General features: G+C 39.0%; 1 protein-coding gene across 4 annotated transcripts in view; it reads right to left on the bottom strand.

Moving 5' to 3' along the window:
- Positions 1-19,350, bottom strand: part of bsna (bassoon presynaptic cytomatrix protein a) — a 197,605-nt gene that overhangs the window by 142,612 nt on the left and 35,643 nt on the right. For all 4 annotated transcript variants that reach the window (XM_084721612.1, XM_084721613.1, XM_084721614.1 and 1 more), the window contains exon 2: positions 7,952-8,633. In XM_084721612.1, the coding sequence (XP_084577738.1) occupies positions 7,952-8,633 (682 nt within the window). The remainder of the gene's footprint in view (positions 1-7,951; positions 8,634-19,350) is intronic.

The following is a 19,350-nucleotide window of genomic DNA, read 5'->3' as shown; positions in this document are numbered from 1 at the left end:
TCAATATCCCACATCCATATTCATGAGCACTGCAACACTCTGGGTTTATCCTTTTAAGGTGCTAAACTGACAACGCCAGCACACATCACACATAAAAACATCGAATGAAAAGGTGTTCAATGGGTTCATTCCAAGATGCTGTTTATCCATTTTAGAAAGAAAAATGCTACCTATAATTTCGCAGTAGACATTTCTAAAACACAGATGATTCCATACTCAAAAACAGAGGTATTTTTTCGGTAAAATTATAGCTATTATTGTGATGATGGAACAGCATTTTTCTTTTGTTAAACACTTTTAAATCAAACCAATAACATAGACCTGAAGACACCTCTCATATATGGTGTCAAGAAACAACACTAAGAGTCAACACCCATGCAACATGTTCTCATACCTAAATGACAGAAGAGACTGATTACCAGTGACTGACAAAACATCTTAAATGATTAGGTTAGGTTTAGGTACTACAACTATTTTGTTAAGTTGGTGGTTGGGTCAAAATAAGAAAAAGTTTTATTTAAATAACAGATTTTTCCCAATATAATAACATCATTTGCCTCATTAATCCACTCTTTGCAGGTCGGTGTGTGCTCTGTTACCATCAGTGGTACCACTCTATGGTTTGTTGCTGCATGTCGAAATACAGAACAGTCTCAACTGTCCAAATGACAATGAAAAGTTCGTAACGATTTTAGATTTTCAACGATAAAGTGGAGAGCAGAGAGAGAGATCGATCACAGTTGATAACAGGCACAAATGACAAGATTCTGTTCCAAATGGAGAGTCTTTAAAGTCTGTAGAGCGATTGCCTTTGATGACTCACTGGAATCAATGTTCTAGAGGTCAATTATACTGAGGTCAATGTGCTGTAGTTGTTTTTGCATTTACAGCCCCAACAATAACATTGTTCTTTTAAATTATCATGCAGTGTTTATATTCACAAACCAAGGTTACAAGTAGGGCTGCCCCCCAAGAGTCCACCAAACTGTTTGATGACAGGGGTCTTTGTTGAGCAAGTTTTCATTAATCGCAGAAAACTAAAGTAATCTCGAAATTTATTAGAGAGCTGCACTTTGCTGGTAGGGCCAGGACAAAAGTATCAGGGAGGCAGCGGCAACAAAGATCTTTTGTTTTGGCACAAAAAAAAAGTCACAAGCACCACAAGCACAGGAGCTTTGGACCAGAGGAGGAGGATGAATAAATAAGTCATTGCAATAAATGTCTTTTTCATAGTGGAGTGCTGAGGATGAAGAAAGAAGCAGCTCTGAAGTCTGGTGGTGCAGCAGCAGATACTTCTGTATCTCTTGCCAGACAGCAGTAGGGTGAACAGGCTGCCAAAGGTATTATTGGAGCGGTACTCATATCAAATGCACACGAAATTTGACTTCAGAGCGCACACTACATGCATTTTGTGTAAAATTGTGTTATTTGTATGAGTGGAGAGCATTTTAGGGATGATGTCTAGTTGAGGATAGTTAGTGATTAAACAATTGCAATGATGTTGCATGCACTGATTTCTGTTACAAACAACAAACAGCCTGATATTATACTACACTCTACAGTATGGACATTTCAGTCATTAGGTCATGAAGGTCAATTAACATCATGAAAGCCATTTTCCTGAATGCCACCCTTCCTGAATCAGATATATCAACTATAATCTCTCTGAGCCCCCTCTTTGGCCTGATAATTGGTGTCACTCTCCTGGTTTAGTCTTCTAAATGTTATCTGATGCAAAAGGCGTCAGAACGTAACAAGATATGAATGCTGGCAGTGCTTATTAGATTACGGGACAGAAAATACATTGATAAGGTATGATAATGATGGAGAAAGCTGAGTTAAAGTATTAATCCGTAATTCTAGACAGAGTAGGACAGTCGACCCCCCCAACACACAGCTGCCAAAGAGAAATTCTGTGCTTTTACAATAAAAATTTAATGGCTCATGCTCCTTTTTATTTATCTTATTTTGATTTCTCCTTCTCTCTACCTTAAAAGGTATTTTTCCCTCAATCAAGTCAACATTGTTGAAACATGAAGAAAGCAAGAGAAGACTAGGTGTGGCTTTGTGCTTGTTAAACACTCATAATGAAACATACCTGACCTGTTAATATAAAATAATCTCTCTGGTTTGCCTGGCTAAGTCTGCTAAATGTTATCTGATGTAAATGGAATCAGAGCGTAGTGCGACGGATATGGAGCCTGGCGCTGCTTATTAGATTACCAGGACACACAGTACATTGATTAGCCGTGATAATAATGGATAATGTTCAGTTTAAGTATTAATCCATAGCTGCAGACACAACAAGGCTGGGGTTTTGCCACACAGAGCCGAGGAAAGGTTGTTTTTTTTTCCTGTTTGTTTTGCTTACAAATATTTACTGTATGCAAGAATAGTTAATGACATTTAAAATGAAGTCTTGGAATTACGTTGAGTATTTCTGTATATTTTAAAACATTTCAAGGAATGTATGTACTTTTGCCCACAGTCCAAATCCTGGCCAGCAGCTTGCTGCAATGAATATATTTTTTGCAAAACAATTCTATGCAGTGTTAAGGTGTCCTTTATTATTTATACCACTTTGGATATTTCATTTTTTAAATAAATTGTTTAATAGTTGCTGTTGTTTTTCCTGTACTTCTTCTTTCAGAGCTCATGTTTTAATTATTTAGTTATTTTTGAAACCAGTAATTGAATGTAGAGATAAATATGTAATAAGACAACAAGAGGATACATTTATACAGTCTTACGTTTACAACCATCCCTCTGAGGGCGACCATAATGATGATGTCACCTAGGATAAACTTGAGTTTGACACCCCTGTCTCTCAGGCACACGTCCCATGATATTTCAACTCAGAATCCACCACTGTAAACATGAATTTTCAATTTCACAAAATGTCGGTGTAGATATCCTCTGAATAAAACAAAATCCTTCAAATCAGTTTAAGAGTCCTTGTTACTTGACAGTGTTTGGATTGTGCAGCGCTGATCATGATGCAGCATTTCATTTAATTAAGCTTATACATGTTTGTTTTCATCATATTGTAAACTGAGTGAAGTAAATAAGCGTATATCAGTCTCATACAGCAAGGTTGGAGGGCCAAATCACCTTAATGTTGTACACTGCAGCAGAGTAATGAGGTTTGTGGGGTGGGACTGTTTATTAGATTATCAGGATTGAGAGAACTTTGATTAGCGGGGACAATAACCGAGAGGATAGTAAATATTAATAGGAATAGGGAGCTAATCCATAATTCATGTTAACGCAAACAATGACAGGACAAGTCCATTAAGATTCAAGACGCAGGAAAGCTTTGTTTGCCATGCACATTTGTGCATGTTTCAAACTTGTACACTAATTCATGTTTTATTCCTCCTCTTTTTTTTATTATATGTATAGGTGGTGGTTGGATTTGATGCTGTTGTATTTCATGTTGTGTTTTCCATTTTGCTCTACAGGAAATCCCTGTGGGTTCCTTCAATTAATTAACATCACAATTTATTGCACAGGCGTCTTGCATGAATTATGTTGAGCCAAATGGGGGTGACTGAGTGTGTTGTGTGTGGGTGTCTACATATCTACACTTTTGATAGTGTCTTAAATGTGTGTGTGTGTGTGTGTGTGTGTGTGTGTGTGTGTGTGTGTGTGTGTGTGTGTGTGTTAATCTATCACAAGTGCAGTCCAAATCCCTAAGTCAGAGGCTTATCAACTCCACACTCCTTCCACTTCATTAGCATTATCCGCCATCATTAACCTGGAGTACTCACTCTGTCTCTTGCACTCTCTCTCTCTTTCATACACATACGCGCGCGCGCACACACACACACACACACACACACAGACCACATGTGCAACCATGTGTACCTGAGCAGAGATCAAAGCCTGGTCTTAAAGATGATCCCACATGAGCCAGATGGCAGCTGCTGTACTGTAAATACAGTGGGTTCAAAATTACAACCAATAAAACCCTCATGGCATGCTGTGCTAAAAATGAGTCAGACTTATGTAAAATACACTGCTGACTATTTAATGCGTTTGAGACACTGAAATCCTGTTTTTTAGGTGATGAGAGCACAGATACGAAAGTTTCGTGAAAGCCTAAAATTACTGGTCAACTGGATACTGGAGTTTTGGGGCCGATGCCAATACCAATATTACGGAATACAAAAAAATCTGATACTGATGTATTCTTTATTATAATGCAAAATGACATGGCACTGAAACAGTGAATTTCACTGGTATTTTTAACAATTAACTATAAACAAGAACAAATAGAACCACTTAAATTAAAAAAATAATAATAATAAATATACATAAAATGCTGCTAAATAAATAAATGACAACGTGCATTGCTGTGTTAAAAAAAAAATATGAGACAACATAGGCTAAATGCTGATATACCAATATAGCTGTGCTAGGCCAATATCAGGCCAATAATATCAACTGACTCATATATCAGCAAAAGGGTAACTTACATTGTGTGGAAGCAGTAAAGACAATAAAAAGTTTGAAACCTTCAGGAAATTCTGTAGAAAATACAATTCCATCATATAACAATCACAATTAGGATTCTGGTTTCCTGAAGGAAACTAAACTATTGACACTGTGTTGAAATTGAACAGCTGTATTGTTAAATTCAGGATTCAAGATTTACTTTATTGTCCCACATTGTGGAACATTTAAATTGGGTTGGTTAGCAGCTAAACCCTGTACAAAACATTTCGTTTCCTTGGCTGAGATAAATGTGTTTTGTATATAGATAGACAGATTGTCTATCATATACACTAAAGGTGAGAATATTTTTGCTACACCGGGATCCTTCAACTATCATACACAATTTTATTGCACTGACACTTTTCATTTCACACATTTTTTTAAATAAACAAAAGTTTAAAATCAGTCTTAAAGAGGAAGTATTTTATGATAGACAGTGACCACTTTACACCGAGCTGCTTCCAATATACCAGCCTACCTTAATGATCTGTGTATTAAGCAAATTTGGAGGTAAGTGTTGTTGAACTGAACTGAACTTTTTAGGGTGTTCTCAGCACTTTGTTCACTATTGTAAAAAGAAATACAGGTCAAGTCCTCTAATTGTCTTGTTACATGAGGTATTTGGTAATGAGACTAAACTAATCACTAATCATCAACCTATAGATGTACTAAGATTGATTATAATCTATACCTGACATCTATTTTAATTCCAAAATGTATGAATCTGCAAAATACCACTAAGACTCATAATCTCCAATACAGTGTATGAGTATTATTATTAATGGTATTAGTCATTTACTACTGCTCAGCAGTGGATGCTAATTTGTTAGCATGGAGCATCAGGGTGAATGATGCACCAGGTACACACAGATGATTCTGGTGCCAATATTCTCCCCCACAAAAGCAAATGAAAAATGACACACAACAACACAACCACAGTTGTTTGTTTAATCCAGCCGAGTGTTTATCGTGCTGTCTGCCAATGATGTGCCCCTGGACCTGACATCAGTGGGAATCAATGGGTGCCAGCATGGCTAATATATCAGATGCAGCCTCGTGCGCGGTTGTGCTCTCCGTCTGAAGTCCTTCCTTTCTGCCCGGGGAGGCTGAGGTTTTGATATTTGTCACCCAGCGCTGACACCGGACTGATAGTTTGAACCCGTCACCGTAGGCAAGCGTCAACCTCCTCTCAATCAAAGAGAGCCTCTTGACCTCCTTTGTCCTCCTCACCTCTCTGTTCATCTCTGAATAACTTTACAGTCGCATTAATCCAGCCTGTCTTTCTTTACTCCTCAGTCTGTGTTTCCTCTGTCTCTCTCTGAATGCCAAATATACTGCAGTGTTTGGCTTCCTGTCTTCACATCACACCTGAGTACAATGAAGTCACACACACACACTGTCATGACCCGTGTGTCTTGCCTCGGCACATTAATGGAGATTCTGTCAGCGCCTCAGGAAGGAATTACTGCCACTTGCTGAGCCCTTACACTCACTGTCTATCACACATACACAGAAAGACCTACAGTACAGTACTTCATGCTCTCATTCATTTGCTAAGCCATGCATTTCATAGTTCTTCAATTATTTTCTCTTTAAATGACATACATAAATATACACACGGTTAAACCTTCCTGTTATCATTTTCTTCTGATTTTCACAAAATAGGAATATTTTTGAGAAGGAAGAGATTTGTTTAAACTGGTTTTCACCAGCTTTTATGCACTCTTTCTCTCTTCCTGACCTAATTTATCTTCCTCGCCTGAAACCATCTCTCTCACTTCCTCCATCGCTTTCTCCGCAACGACTCATTCATTTCATTCATTCACTTCAATTCAATCTCATTCTAGTCGAAGGTGCATTATTGGCACGAAGAAATAAGTAGCTACTCTACCACAGAGAAAACATTTCTCTCTCTCTTCTCCTCTCTCTCTGACTCCAGCAACAGGCCAGACAAAATCTTTATCTTGTCTGTCTCTGCTGGCTCTGTTTCCAGACTCAAACTTTAGTTGTGTATATCCTGTTGTTTATCATCTGAACCTGAAACATTAATCAACAGTGACTTCTGTCCGCCTACAGAATTAAACTATATTTTTACCCAAACAATTTGTCCCTTGTTATAAATCAGCATTGTAAGATTATTGATTCCATTTATGCAGCCAGAAAAATGCAACAATCTTCCCTTGCTGCACAAATTTAATGTGAAAAAGTCAGGACAGATATGAGAAAAAAAAAAAAGAAAAATCATTTAATCACAGTCATTGTGGTTAGTCGTGGATTGGGCAGGGCGGGTCATAAAAATTAACTATCTGATTAATAGTCAAAGGGTCATGGGGGAAATAGGATGAAGCCTCTCCCCAGTAAGAGAGACACTGTGTGCACTTACACACAAGGCACAGCAGTTCAGCTTTCATTATTTAGTTATGTGACCTCCAGAGAGTTTTCTCTGTCCTCTTAAGGTTATAACAACAGGTTTTAGTTTTGCTTCTTAAATGTCTCATATATTTGCTGCAGTGACATCACTGTGTGCATGGAAACGAAACTGAAAGCAGCAAAACACAAATCACCTGGAAAGCTCAGACTGCTCAACATAATTGAAAAGGTAATATAGCCTACAGGGACCAGTAGTGGTGTTGGTCAGAAAAGGGGACGTGTCTCCCCACTAAGAGAGAAGTTGTGTGCACATTTGCACAGCTTCATTGATTAATTCAATTAATACTGTTTCCTTTGGAGTTTCCTCTGTCCAGTCAAGTTTATAACTACAGTTTTTCATTTTGCTGCTTAAATACTAATGATGTTTACCATAGTGACATTACTACACACATGAAAATATTTTAAATTATTGAAAGCAGCCTCTCTAAACATTCAAGAATATCAATCAAGTAAATTGTTAAAGAAAACACTCAGACATTAATACAACACACAATAACGAAATCACCTGGAAAGCTCACACTGCTCAACATAATTTCAAATGCAATGTAGCCCACAGGGACCAGTAGAGGTGCAGGTGGGAAAGAGGGTGCATCTCCCCAATAAGAGAGAGGTTGTGTGTGCACTTTTGTATGAGACCAAGCAGTGCAACCTCATTTATAATTTAATTCTGTTTTCTCTGGAGAGTTTCCTATGTCCTGTCAAGTTTATAACTGCAGTTTTTTGTTTTGCTCCTTAAATATTAATATTTGCCACAGTGACATTAATGTGCAAATGTAAATGTTTGAAATTACTGAAAGCAGCCCCTCTAATCGTTTCAGAAAATCAATCAAGTAAATCGCAAAAGAAAACACTCATACATCAAGGGTGTGGGTCTCTACATTGGACAACATAATAAGTGTGGGTGCATGGCGGGCAGAATATGTGCATGCGGATTCGGATGAACTCATAAGTGATCCTCACATCACTACTACTACACACACACAGATAAACACACTCATACATTTCTTTGTCAAACCTGACTTACCTCAGTGAGGTGCGGGTTGGGGTTGAATCCACACTGGTTACAGACAGTGGCCTTACACTGGGTGCAGGTGTTGTAGTTGGGTACAGCCGGTGGGTTGGACAGCTCTGTGGTAGTGCACACTGGGCACAGTTTGCTGCTCGGCATTGGTGCGATCTGCGGCACAGAGTAGGGTGAGGTGGGCGTCACGCCACGATCAGGAGACACTGATGGAGACCGGCCTGTCCTGGAGCCACCCGAACTGAAGTCGACTTGGAGGTTTCGACGGGAGGCGTGCTGACCAGGACTTTGACCTCCCATGCCGGTTCCAGTTGGACCATGTCCCATCCCATGGCCAGACCCAGGGCCTTGCCCCATGCCAGGCCCCTGGCTTGACTGCATGTGTCTGGGGGACACTGGACTCTCGTGAGTGGCCAGGCGGTAGGGCTCACCAGCTCTGGACCCTATTCCTCCACCAGTGCCCATGCCTGCTCCTATTCCGCCTCCACCCATTCCTCCTCCCATTCCTCCCATCCCTCCTCCTCCCATTCCTCCCATTCCACCTCCTCCTATTCCTCCCATTCCTCCTCCTCCCATTCCCCCCATTCCTCCTCCACCCATTCCCCCCATTCCTCCTCCTCCCATTCCTCCCATTCCTCCTTGTTGCATGCCAGGCTTGGGGCTTCCCATCGGACCCATTGGACCCCTGGAAGAGAGGGACAAAGAAAAAGAAAAGAGATTAACATCAAATCTGATTACAACTTCCCAGTTGCTGGTAAATTCAATAAAATGACATTTAAAATTACAATGAAAAGGTCATTTCCTTCTTACAACACAGAAAATGTTGAAACGGACAGTGAACAATGTCTGCTGCAGAAAGTAGTTCTGATAAACATTGTTCACAGTAAGATCTGTAAATTATCAAGAGTAACCATGACATTGTTCTAAAAAGAGATGTTGTTATGAAATCACTCTTTGCTAAAGCCTTCCCAGCTATCGTTAATATAGTTTAGCACCCATAACTAGGCACAGCGGATGTTACAAGCTCTGGACTTCTCCACATGTTGAAGCGTTGTGTGTGGACTGTAGTGAAGTAACAGTCCATATACAGGGAGTCTGAAAGATGGTTTCTTTTTAAACACTCCACTGAACCAAAAATACAAGAGCAGAAGTGTAAGGAATGAATTGCCTCACGGAAGCTGCAAACGTCAGCTTGTTCAGGCAATTAGCTTACATCTAAGGCCAGAGGTGTTTCATGCTAAATTATTTTGTGGGGTTATAAGTTACATTTTTAAAAAGCCCAGTTCACCACAGCAGAACAGTTGGACAGTACTTGCCTACCATATGGGAGCCAGTCCTGAATGCTACCATATCAGAGTGTAAGCTAAGTTTTTCCTCACCACTGTTTGCCTAGTGCTTGCTCATGGTAGGCATTGTTGAGTCACTATAAATAATATTATGAGGAGTACAGTCTAGATCTGCTATATATGTAAAGTGACCCAAGATCATTTCTATAATGATTTGGTGATATATAAAATAGTGATGGGAAGTTCGGCTCTTTTCAGAGAGCCGGCTCTTTCGACTCCTGAACAGCTCATAATTTAGGGTTTTTTGTAGGCCTTTATTTTACCATAACTTTGCAAAAATTAATGGTTTGTGTGTTGAAAACCCTTTCATGTTCAGTGTTTTTATGAGAAGCCTTATAATTGCCTAATTTTGTGCATTTATTCTGTTACAAAACCATTCTTTTGTGTAAGATTTTAATCAAACATTTTAGAGAGAGGGGGGCACGCAGACAGACAGACAGAAGGGGCGCTCCACTGCAAGTTAGAGCACTCGATGCGAGCCGGCTCTTCTGATTCACTGCAAAGCATCGGCTCTCAGAGCCGCATCTTTTGCACATGACACATCACTAATATAAAATTGACTTGACTGAGTTAAATTGTACTGCACGACAAGAACAATGTCTTCCACATAGACCTTTAGACTTTTTGATTGGGTCATGTTGCTTTAACTATTTTATCATCAACTGCATATGCAATAACCATTTATAGGATTTTAATTGTAAAATAAATCAGGTTAATTAATTTAAAGTCAACTCACAGACTTGTATACATTAGCTTCATGTTAACTTTAGCTAGCTAACTCTGAGTTATCTACAAAATTGATGAATAGTGGCTAAAAATGAGAGGTTCTGCTTATGTTTACTACTCTCTGAAACCAAAGACCCATTGTTTCAACAAAGGTCCAACTAGACAGGAATATTCAATCCACACAGCAAACACAGATTGACTAGTTACTTTTGCAAATGTAATGAAACATCTCTGACCTAAAAAACGATTTTCAAAATAGTGCGTGCCAGTGTTCATTTAAATTTTATATAAGAAAATAATGGCTGAATGTGATTATAGTATTTTTCTTCTACTACTGCTGCCGGGACAAAGTAAATGTTGCAGTGTTGGTTGATGTCACCTCAGTATTTAATGGAAAAAATGTCTTACTTTATTTAATATATTCATTAATTCTATGAGCACCACCACAGCCTAGTATTTGTTGCTGTATTCTGACAAATTCAATTATCTTCTGACTGCCAGAGAAACAGCAGCAGAAACTACATTAAAAACCAGCAAAATAATTACTGATTCATTCATCGGTAGCTGCTGAAAGCCGTGGAAGGACCTGCGGACGTCCACAGGCATCAACAAATTAAAGTGGAACATAAGAGGCTGTGGCACACAGACCACACACACACACACACACACACACACACATTTCTACTGTCTGTCAAGGGTGACATGCACTCGTACACCTCAGGCAGAAAATAACACACACCTAGACGACATTCGTTCAGCACACACCTCAGGCAGGAGACACAAACACACACCTGAGGGGAAGCAAATCGGTACAAAACTCTGCCTGAGGACACGTATGCATTATTAAAAGAAGTTGATGTAACAATATTATTTGTCAAAGTTGTTTTTCATTTTATTGTACATGGGGTGACAAAACTCAGCATGAGGGACTTTTCTTGATAGAGTAGTGTGATAAGCACACACCTGTGTTTCTCTGTAAATTCACACCATTATCCTGTAACTTTTTCTGTTATGAATATTTTAAATTTTAATTTTCAAAGTGAAATTTGGTTTAGATACTCAATAAATAATTTCACATTCTGCACAGGACTCAAACTTGTGTTACTACTTCTACAGCCAACAATAATACATTTACATAACTAAACTGAATCAGTGCAATAACAACTGAAGTTTTTCCCCAAAGCATCACCTGAAACAATTTTTCTTTCAATCTTCAGGCTCAAATGAAAGCAGCTCAGTGATATGTGCAACAAACAAACATCTTCATCTATTTCTGTGATTGAGAGGTAACACTGCCGCCTCTAGCCCTGCTGCCAACCTAACAGCACCTCTAAAACATAAAATAACACTTGATGACTATAATCAGATGACAGACAACCCTCTTCTGTATGCAGTTTTTATCTCTGAAAGTAAAATAAGAAGGAAAACCTCATCTTTCTGACAGCTGCCCTGACTTTTGTGGACTGAAATATCTCTGCTTTGTAAAAAACAAAATAACTAAATCCTGTGGCTTTGTTTTTGTACATCGACAGATTTGTAAATCCATGCAAGCTGATGTTTGTTACTGTTTTATGAGGGGTGGAAGTAACAAAAAATAACTGAAAACTGAGGTGATGAAAATGCATGTGAATTTAGAAATAGATGGGTAAAAATGCATTTAACATGAAAACTGCAGTGATAAATTATTAATTGTTTTATTAAGTGTTTTGATTGAAATAGTTGTGATATGATGAAAAGAGAATAGTATTTCATCATTTTCCCTGTCTTACATTACTCCTTCATCATTCTCACCACAAAATTGTTATTTATCACTAAGGAAAGTCGCCACAAGGGTGAGAGTAGCAAAAATAATTGAAAAAAATGTGAGGAAAATGATTATGAATTAATAACGGTGAAGTGATGAAATGTATGTGAACATTATGTGACTTCCATTATCAATTGTAAAAGATTTTCATCACTTTGTGGACACTTTCCTGAAATGATAAATGTGTTGTGAATGATCAACGATAAATGTAAGATGAGGAAAATTCAACCATTTCTCCAGCCATCATTCCATCCCTCATTTGTTGACTTTACTCTCCTACAACAGAGCATCTCATGTATAATATAATGTAGTGACACTTGCACTGTATGCATCCCAAAATTAGACAGCATGTCTGAGCAATTTTATTCTATTGCCTGTGCTGTCATTGATTGAATAAGACAAGGTTCTCTTAAATGGTTGGAGCAAACTGAAATTGGAAATGTTGATTTACTGAGCTCCAGTTTCACAATGTTCCAGTCTGCTTCCTCTTTCACTGAAAGTATTTCTTCTTGTGGACAGTCTGGCCGTGACAAAATGTCTCTCTCTGGGTCTGACTTTTTCTCCTTTTGTATTTTATTTGTCTTTCTCCTTTGCAATCTTTCTCTCGCCAAACTTTTCTCTTCCTCCATCACATCCTCCTCTCTTTTCACAACGACCCTTTCTTTATTGCCTCTCTGTCTGTCTCTCGCGCTCTATTATCTTTCCCGTCGGCGCTGACCATGGCCTCGCTCCCCTCAATGTTTTCTTTTCACCTTTGTTGAATCTCTTCTTTTTTGAACATTTTTATTTCCGTTCTTGAAAGGGAAGTGAACCTTAGGCAACCCTGTTTGTCTTTCTTACACCAAGTCTATCAGGACAGGAAATGCTGGAAATGGCAGCGACAAAGTATTTGATCTTGCAACGTTTTTCCCAGTTTTATATTTCAAGCCCTTTATAGGTCAAAATCAGAGACTATGAAACAAAATATTTCTATATTCTGTCTGTCTTCAACGGCGTTGGAAGTCATTTTGGCTGAAAACCTTCACCTAAGGCAGCTCTCTGAAGTGGATCAACTAAAGACTGACAGTCGGCTTCGTAGGACGAGAAGGATGTCTATGAAACAAACAAAAAGTACTGACTTAACTGACTGTTCACTACAAAGTTTGTCTGCACTGTCTAAGAGACTACACTTCCATCAGTCACAAATGTACAGTAGGCCTACACATTTTCAGAACAACACAGAGGGGCAGAGGAATCAAAAGTACCAACACTGAACACACACTGCAACACACAGCAGCAGGAGTCATGTAAGTGTAGCTGCATAGCTGCGAGTGATGCTTCTGAGAGTGTGTTTGTGTGTGTGTGTGTGTGTGTGTGTGTGTGTGTGTGTGTGTGTGTGTGTGTGTGTGTGTGTGCATTTGAAGGGGAATGGGGTGACTCAACAAAAACCTCAAAGCTTCACTGATTCACCCAGCAGAGACACTGAAGAAGACGGGATAAGAGACTTAAAGCTGGCAGGGAAACTGATGATGGGAGAGGAAGAAAAAGAGAGAGAGAAAAAAACAGAGCAGGCAAAAGAACATGAGCTACAGTACACTTGTAGAAAAACTGACTACTACATTTTTCCAAAAATTCCTTGCTTGTATTCTGTCACCAACACCTGGATTCAGTTAGGCATTGTGTTGCTCGTGGCAACCACTACTGGCACGGATCCGGTGCAGTTTGACTGACAGCAACCACTTTGTCAGATGTGTGACATACAAGCCCACTGACAAGCACCTTTCATCTACTGCTCAAATGCTGTTTTTATTGTAACTGTTGTGTTTTTATTGATCTGTGATCAGTTTAGTGCTAACCAAGCTAGACATGGATAATGTTAATGCTAATGCAACATTTTAACTAATTGTTAATTTACTGTAGGACCAACTTCCTGTTGATCTTTCAGTGGTGACCCTTTGTTTCCTCCTGGCACGAGGGACAATATAACTATTTCAATAGTTAGCCTCCTCCTTGCTTTTGTTAATCCAGTTTTCTTGTTTCTGAACTAATCAAAATGGTCTAACTCTTGTTTATGGGATCTCATCTTTTTTAACTACTGCCTTCAAACTTTATTGGAAGTGTAGAATAATAGGGAGTGCTCACACATACCAGTGAGAGAGCTGGAGATACTCGTTTTCATTTTCAGGAAGACACCATCACTAATTGTTGAGAGAAACTGAGGCTGACGGAGGTGACAAGCCAAATAATAGGAACGGTCCTTCTCTCTGTGTGTTTACACACTTCGTCTCTGCGTTGTACTGGGGACATTTATCACTGTCGCACTCAGCCTTTAATGACCCAATACACATGCTTGTTCAGTCAAAGTGATTTCACCCACTCCCATTATAACCCTCAATTTACCGTCTGATTGTGGCAGAGAGGGATAAAGCTTGTCTGCCAATCACATGTAAGTGACCAAGACAGGGACAGATGAGTCGAGACGGGAGGGAGGAGGGTCGAAAAATGGGGTGAAGATGTCACATTGTCTTACCCAAGACTCCAAAATAAGCCACTCTTAACCTCACTGTTACACTTGGCAGTATCAACACAAATACTACCATAAACCATTTACCCCAGTAAAATGTCAGGAAGGTATGAAGGTCTGAAAAATTAGGTACCACCCAAGCCTCCTGAGTAGGGCTTTTTCACAGACTGTGGTTTTAAATAATGTCTAAAAGAGGCTTCATGGTAATAGCCATTTTAGGATTTCTCGGTCTCAGACTGTCAGACGCAGCTCTGTCTTGGTTCTACCTAGACTGCCAGGCTCAGTTCAACAAAGGGGGGGCGCTACTCTGCAAGAGTGACTCCCAACATGTATCTCCTTCCTGTTACTGCCATCAGGCAGACATTACAAAGTCCCACTGGCCTGAAAAAAACATCTACAAAAAATTAATTTTCTCTGTAAGCACCACCTTGAACAGTTTAAATAGACACCTGTTTTCCTGTTTTTTCAGTTTTTATCTTATTCACTCTCTACATCTGTGAGTTTCTAAGTGTGCATGTTTCTGAAAGTATTTTAAATGTTTATTGTCTTTTAAATTTACTTGTTTTAAATGTGCATTATGTGTTTAATTGTCGAGCATCGTCAAAGGAGAATTTCTGTCACTTTGTAACAGACAATAAAGTTTTCCTATTCTATTCTGTTCATCCATGTTCAAAACATATTTTTGTAGGCAATAGCTGGTAGACTTATGAGTTTAAACGTGAAATATTAATATAAAAAGTACAGCTAATTTTCTCAAGATTATTTCTGCACGTGTTGTATTTCAGGTGAGAAATCACAGTTTCATCACCAGATTTTTCACAAATATGGAAGGCTTTATGGATATCTTTTACAAATGACACCTTTGCTTTAGGGCAAACTCAAGTTCTTATTTAACTGACTGCATTTTGAGACAATTCCTATATATTATATATTATACATTGTATATAGAGTAGTCTGAGTGAATATTCAATTCTGATTGGTTGCAGGATGACCACTTATTTCCTGATAATGGACATCTCTCAAGTAATTCCAGGTTTTCCAGGAAAACTGTCTGTTCATCATTCTCAGTTAATGTGCTGGAATTAGTAACCATAGCAACAGGGTGCTCCAATAATGAGCGACTTCAACATTTCTTTGAACCTATTTAGAGGATATGACAACTCTGGGATGCAGCTGAAGAAAGAGGAAAAGGAAAGAGAGAAATAGCACAAAGAGTTAACATGGCTGATAGCACTTAGCCTTGTTAAAAATGCTGTCAAATTATAGATGATGTTTGTCAAACATACACACACTTATTAACTTTGAATCTTGCGAGCATAACTTTAGTTTTCTGGCTCACAGCAGAGCTGAAGGCCTCTCTGAACTAAGTTGACCAGAAATGTCTCCTGTTGCCAAGTCGTATTTAAGGTTCATCCTGTTTACTGGAGTAGTGACAACATTTGTATTGCATAAGAAACTTATGAGATGATACAGGATAATGCCCAACGAGGTGTCTATTATGAGGAATTAATGGACGACGTGGAGTCCATGCGTCAGACAGTTGCCCCCACAGAGTCTGTTAATTCCTGATTATGGATGCCTCAAGGGGTATTCTTTGGCACTTACCGAAGAAAAAAATGAAGAACTTTATAGTTGGATGCAATCAAAATCTTAAGTTTTTTTTTAACAAGCCATAACTCTGTTTCCCGAGGGCTTGACTAACACGTGGAACAACCCCTACTTGAAGATCATGGTGCACTATACTGTATGAGCTGACCATGAACCAGTTTTGAAAATATACTTAATTAGATCAATTCTTGCCCTGAGAATGAAGGAGAGAGTGCTGAGCTGCAATCTGCTGCCTGTCTGTAGTTTTTCATCTGTAATCCCAGAAAATCCCCAGAGGAGGTGCTTTCACTTTTTATTGATGTTAGCTTTAGTATCCTTCTCTTCGAGTTGATACGCAGAGCAAACAGAGATTTGGATAGGATTTACCTGATCGTGTTCCCCCTATCCGGGTACATTCCTTATCCCACCTCCAGACCAGTACCAAAACAAGTCTATTTAGGTTATTGGTGGACCCAAACTAAACATCTATTTCCTCCTCCTCCTCTATTCCTCCTCCATTTCTTCCCACTCAGGGCTGTTGACAGAATTGCTTTTGTACGGCCCATTTATTTCCATCTGCCTCCTCTTCTCTCCCTCCTTTTTCTCCACCTCACCTCCCATTATTTTCTGTCCTCTCTTCATCCTCTCTCCCTCCTTTTCCCCTTTCTTCATTTCTTGTCTCTTGGTTCTCGAGAGTTGTGCAAATTAAGTTTTGGGAGAACAAATTAACTCATTACTCTGAATAGAAAATTACTTTTTATTTTTCATGTATTCCTAACCTTGACATTTATGATGTTGGAAGGTCAGCAGACAAGCTAGCTGCCACCACAGAGCTGAGTCTGCCAGTTTGAACTTGATTACCTTTACAAAGATATAGATACCTGTAACAGGTATTGGTTAGCATGTTATTAGCTTAATAGAGTACTTGAATTTGTAACATTAGCTCCTAAATACAAGTTAGGACAATATATGTATATATATATATATATATATATATATATATATATATATATATATATATATATATATATATATATATATACACATATACCTATGTATAGGACGGGAGGATACAGGACGGTCATTTTGCTATTGGGACAGTAGCGTACTTGATGATGTCACCATCTCAGCTCGTCTTGGCTTACCCACTTCCAGTTATTTTCACCATTAATGTATATTTGAAATAAAATAAAATATGATATAAAACACAACCCTCTATCTTGTTGTTTAAATGTGAGGAAAACAAATTATATCTTGTTTTACTACTACAGAGATATCAGAGCCAGCGGCCAATTTCAAAAGGTCATGCCGGGATAAGGCTGTTTTTAGTGGGTTAACATGTATGCTAACAGCCCGGTCATCTTGCTAGCTGGCGAGGTATGCTGGCCATCCTGTTAGCAGGATGACACATCTCCGAAAACGTCAGAGCAAATTTTAAACTATGCGCTATCGTGATGAATCAACCAAAGATTCTAAGTTTTAATGTCTACATTCTCACATAAAATACTCTTAAAATTGCATTCCATGGTACTAAAACAGTAGAATTTCGACACTTGTAACTTAAAGTTGTGTGTCTTCTCCTCTGCCATTGTTGCTACGAAATGCATTCTGGGATACATGGCTGCCCCAAGTCCACACAAGTCACCACCCGATGCATCCTTGATAAAACAGGCGGGCAACATCCGTTTCTCAAGTACACAAGAACAGAAATACAGAGAAGAACGCATATTGAGAAACAGCTTATGACCAGAACTGTATCCATAGCAACAGTCGGCTCTTCTTAGCAACAGTTATAACAGTTGCAACAGACCTTAAAATGCTGTAATTAAACAATCAGAATTGAGTATTCAGCAAAGCCACATAACAAACTGTAACATTAACTATCAGGACTTGTCTCTGAGCTACTGCTGAACTGTTTTAGAGGTAAAATTCCAGCAGCCTATAGTCTTCCCCTCCTACCTTATTAATCTGGTTGCAGGACTGAGTCTCTTTCCCCGCTGCTAACCTTCAGTGACCTTCGCACTGCAGAGTCACTCATCAGCTCAGGCAGGAAACTCATCTTCTGAACAAGACTGCATCAAGAGGTCACTTTCTGAATCATATCTCTGCTCACTCAGGCTGTTCTTACCTCTTTCTTTAGGTCTTCACTCTGTGGTCACATGAATATTTCCAGGTTCTTGTATTTCCTTTTGTTGACAATGCTGATATTACTGGATATTATACTGCTAGGGTATGTGTAAGTAACTTTCAGGCAGGCCTGTCAGGTAAAATTAAAACATGTAAAAGCAGCCCCTCATCAGCACTGTTTATTGGTTTCAGCTGTGCCAGAGAGCTGATAGACTTGGCAGGCGATGCTCTTTTCTCCTCCTCGCTTCTCTAACAGATGATTCAACGCAACACAACACAAGCACACCCTGCTAATGGCTGTTACTATGGGCACCAGGTCTATTGGGTACATGCAAACATGTACTGAACACATGCACAAGCAAAGGCAATGTATGCACATAAATTTAAGCACTTGCATGCAAATATTTTGCATATTTTCAATGAGAAATAAAGCTTTACTGATTCCCATAGGGATAGTGGGACCTTGCAGCTGCAAATTATAACAGGAAATTTAAAATGTATTGCTGCAGGAAAGAGGAGTAATCGAAGTTGACAAAGATGCAAACATGCCCACACACACATGCTCTCACCAGTGCCTTTCACTGTTTTAAGGAGTGAGTAGGCAGCTCAGCAGGCTATTTTCTGTGTGACAAGACAGAATAAGTAGACACTATACTACAGCACACCATGTGTTTTCTGGTGTTTTGCCATACATTCAAAAGAGGGAGGAAAAGAAGGAAAAGGTTCAGGAGCCTGTCATTCAGAGAATGTTATTGTGGCAAATTTCTTTTTTCAATCAAACCAAGCAGTACACCCTGTAATTTCACCGATTCATGCCATCAAAGAGGAAATAATCAATGAAATCAGGCTCTGGAATGAAAACATGTATTGTCTCAGCTCTCTGTGGCACAATTTGACACATCAAATCCGTCATGTTGAAGGTAAGAATGTCCTCCAACCTTTCGTCTTGTAGCAGATATGTGTGTTACCAATGTTATTCACACATAAATACATGTTTTTTCATTAAAGGGATAGTTTGGGTTATTTCAAGTGATAGTCAGTGTATGTCAGCTAGATACCAAGGTGCTTTAAAGGAATGGTTTGGCTTAACTGATGTCACACAACAAAACAAACAAACTGCTGGATCGAGACACCAGTAGATCAGCAGATCCTGTGCTCTGCAAGCTAAATTTACTCATTTTGAGAGGGCGATATTTGGCAGCTTAACATCAAAAAGGTTGTTTGATGGCAAAGTAAAACAGCAAAAATATTCTAAATATAGACTGTACACAAACTGATATTGATTTTATGTGGCTAAAATGCCTGTTGT

The sequence above is a fragment of the Lutjanus erythropterus genome, chromosome 6, assembly GCF_056507025.1.
Source record: "Lutjanus erythropterus isolate fLutEry1 chromosome 6, fLutEry1.hap2, whole genome shotgun sequence".
NCBI classification, from domain to species: Eukaryota; Metazoa; Chordata; class Actinopteri; order Lutjaniformes; family Lutjanidae; genus Lutjanus; species Lutjanus erythropterus.
The sequence above is the reverse complement of the archived record's forward strand: the minus strand, read 5'-3'. Positions and strand labels throughout refer to the sequence as shown.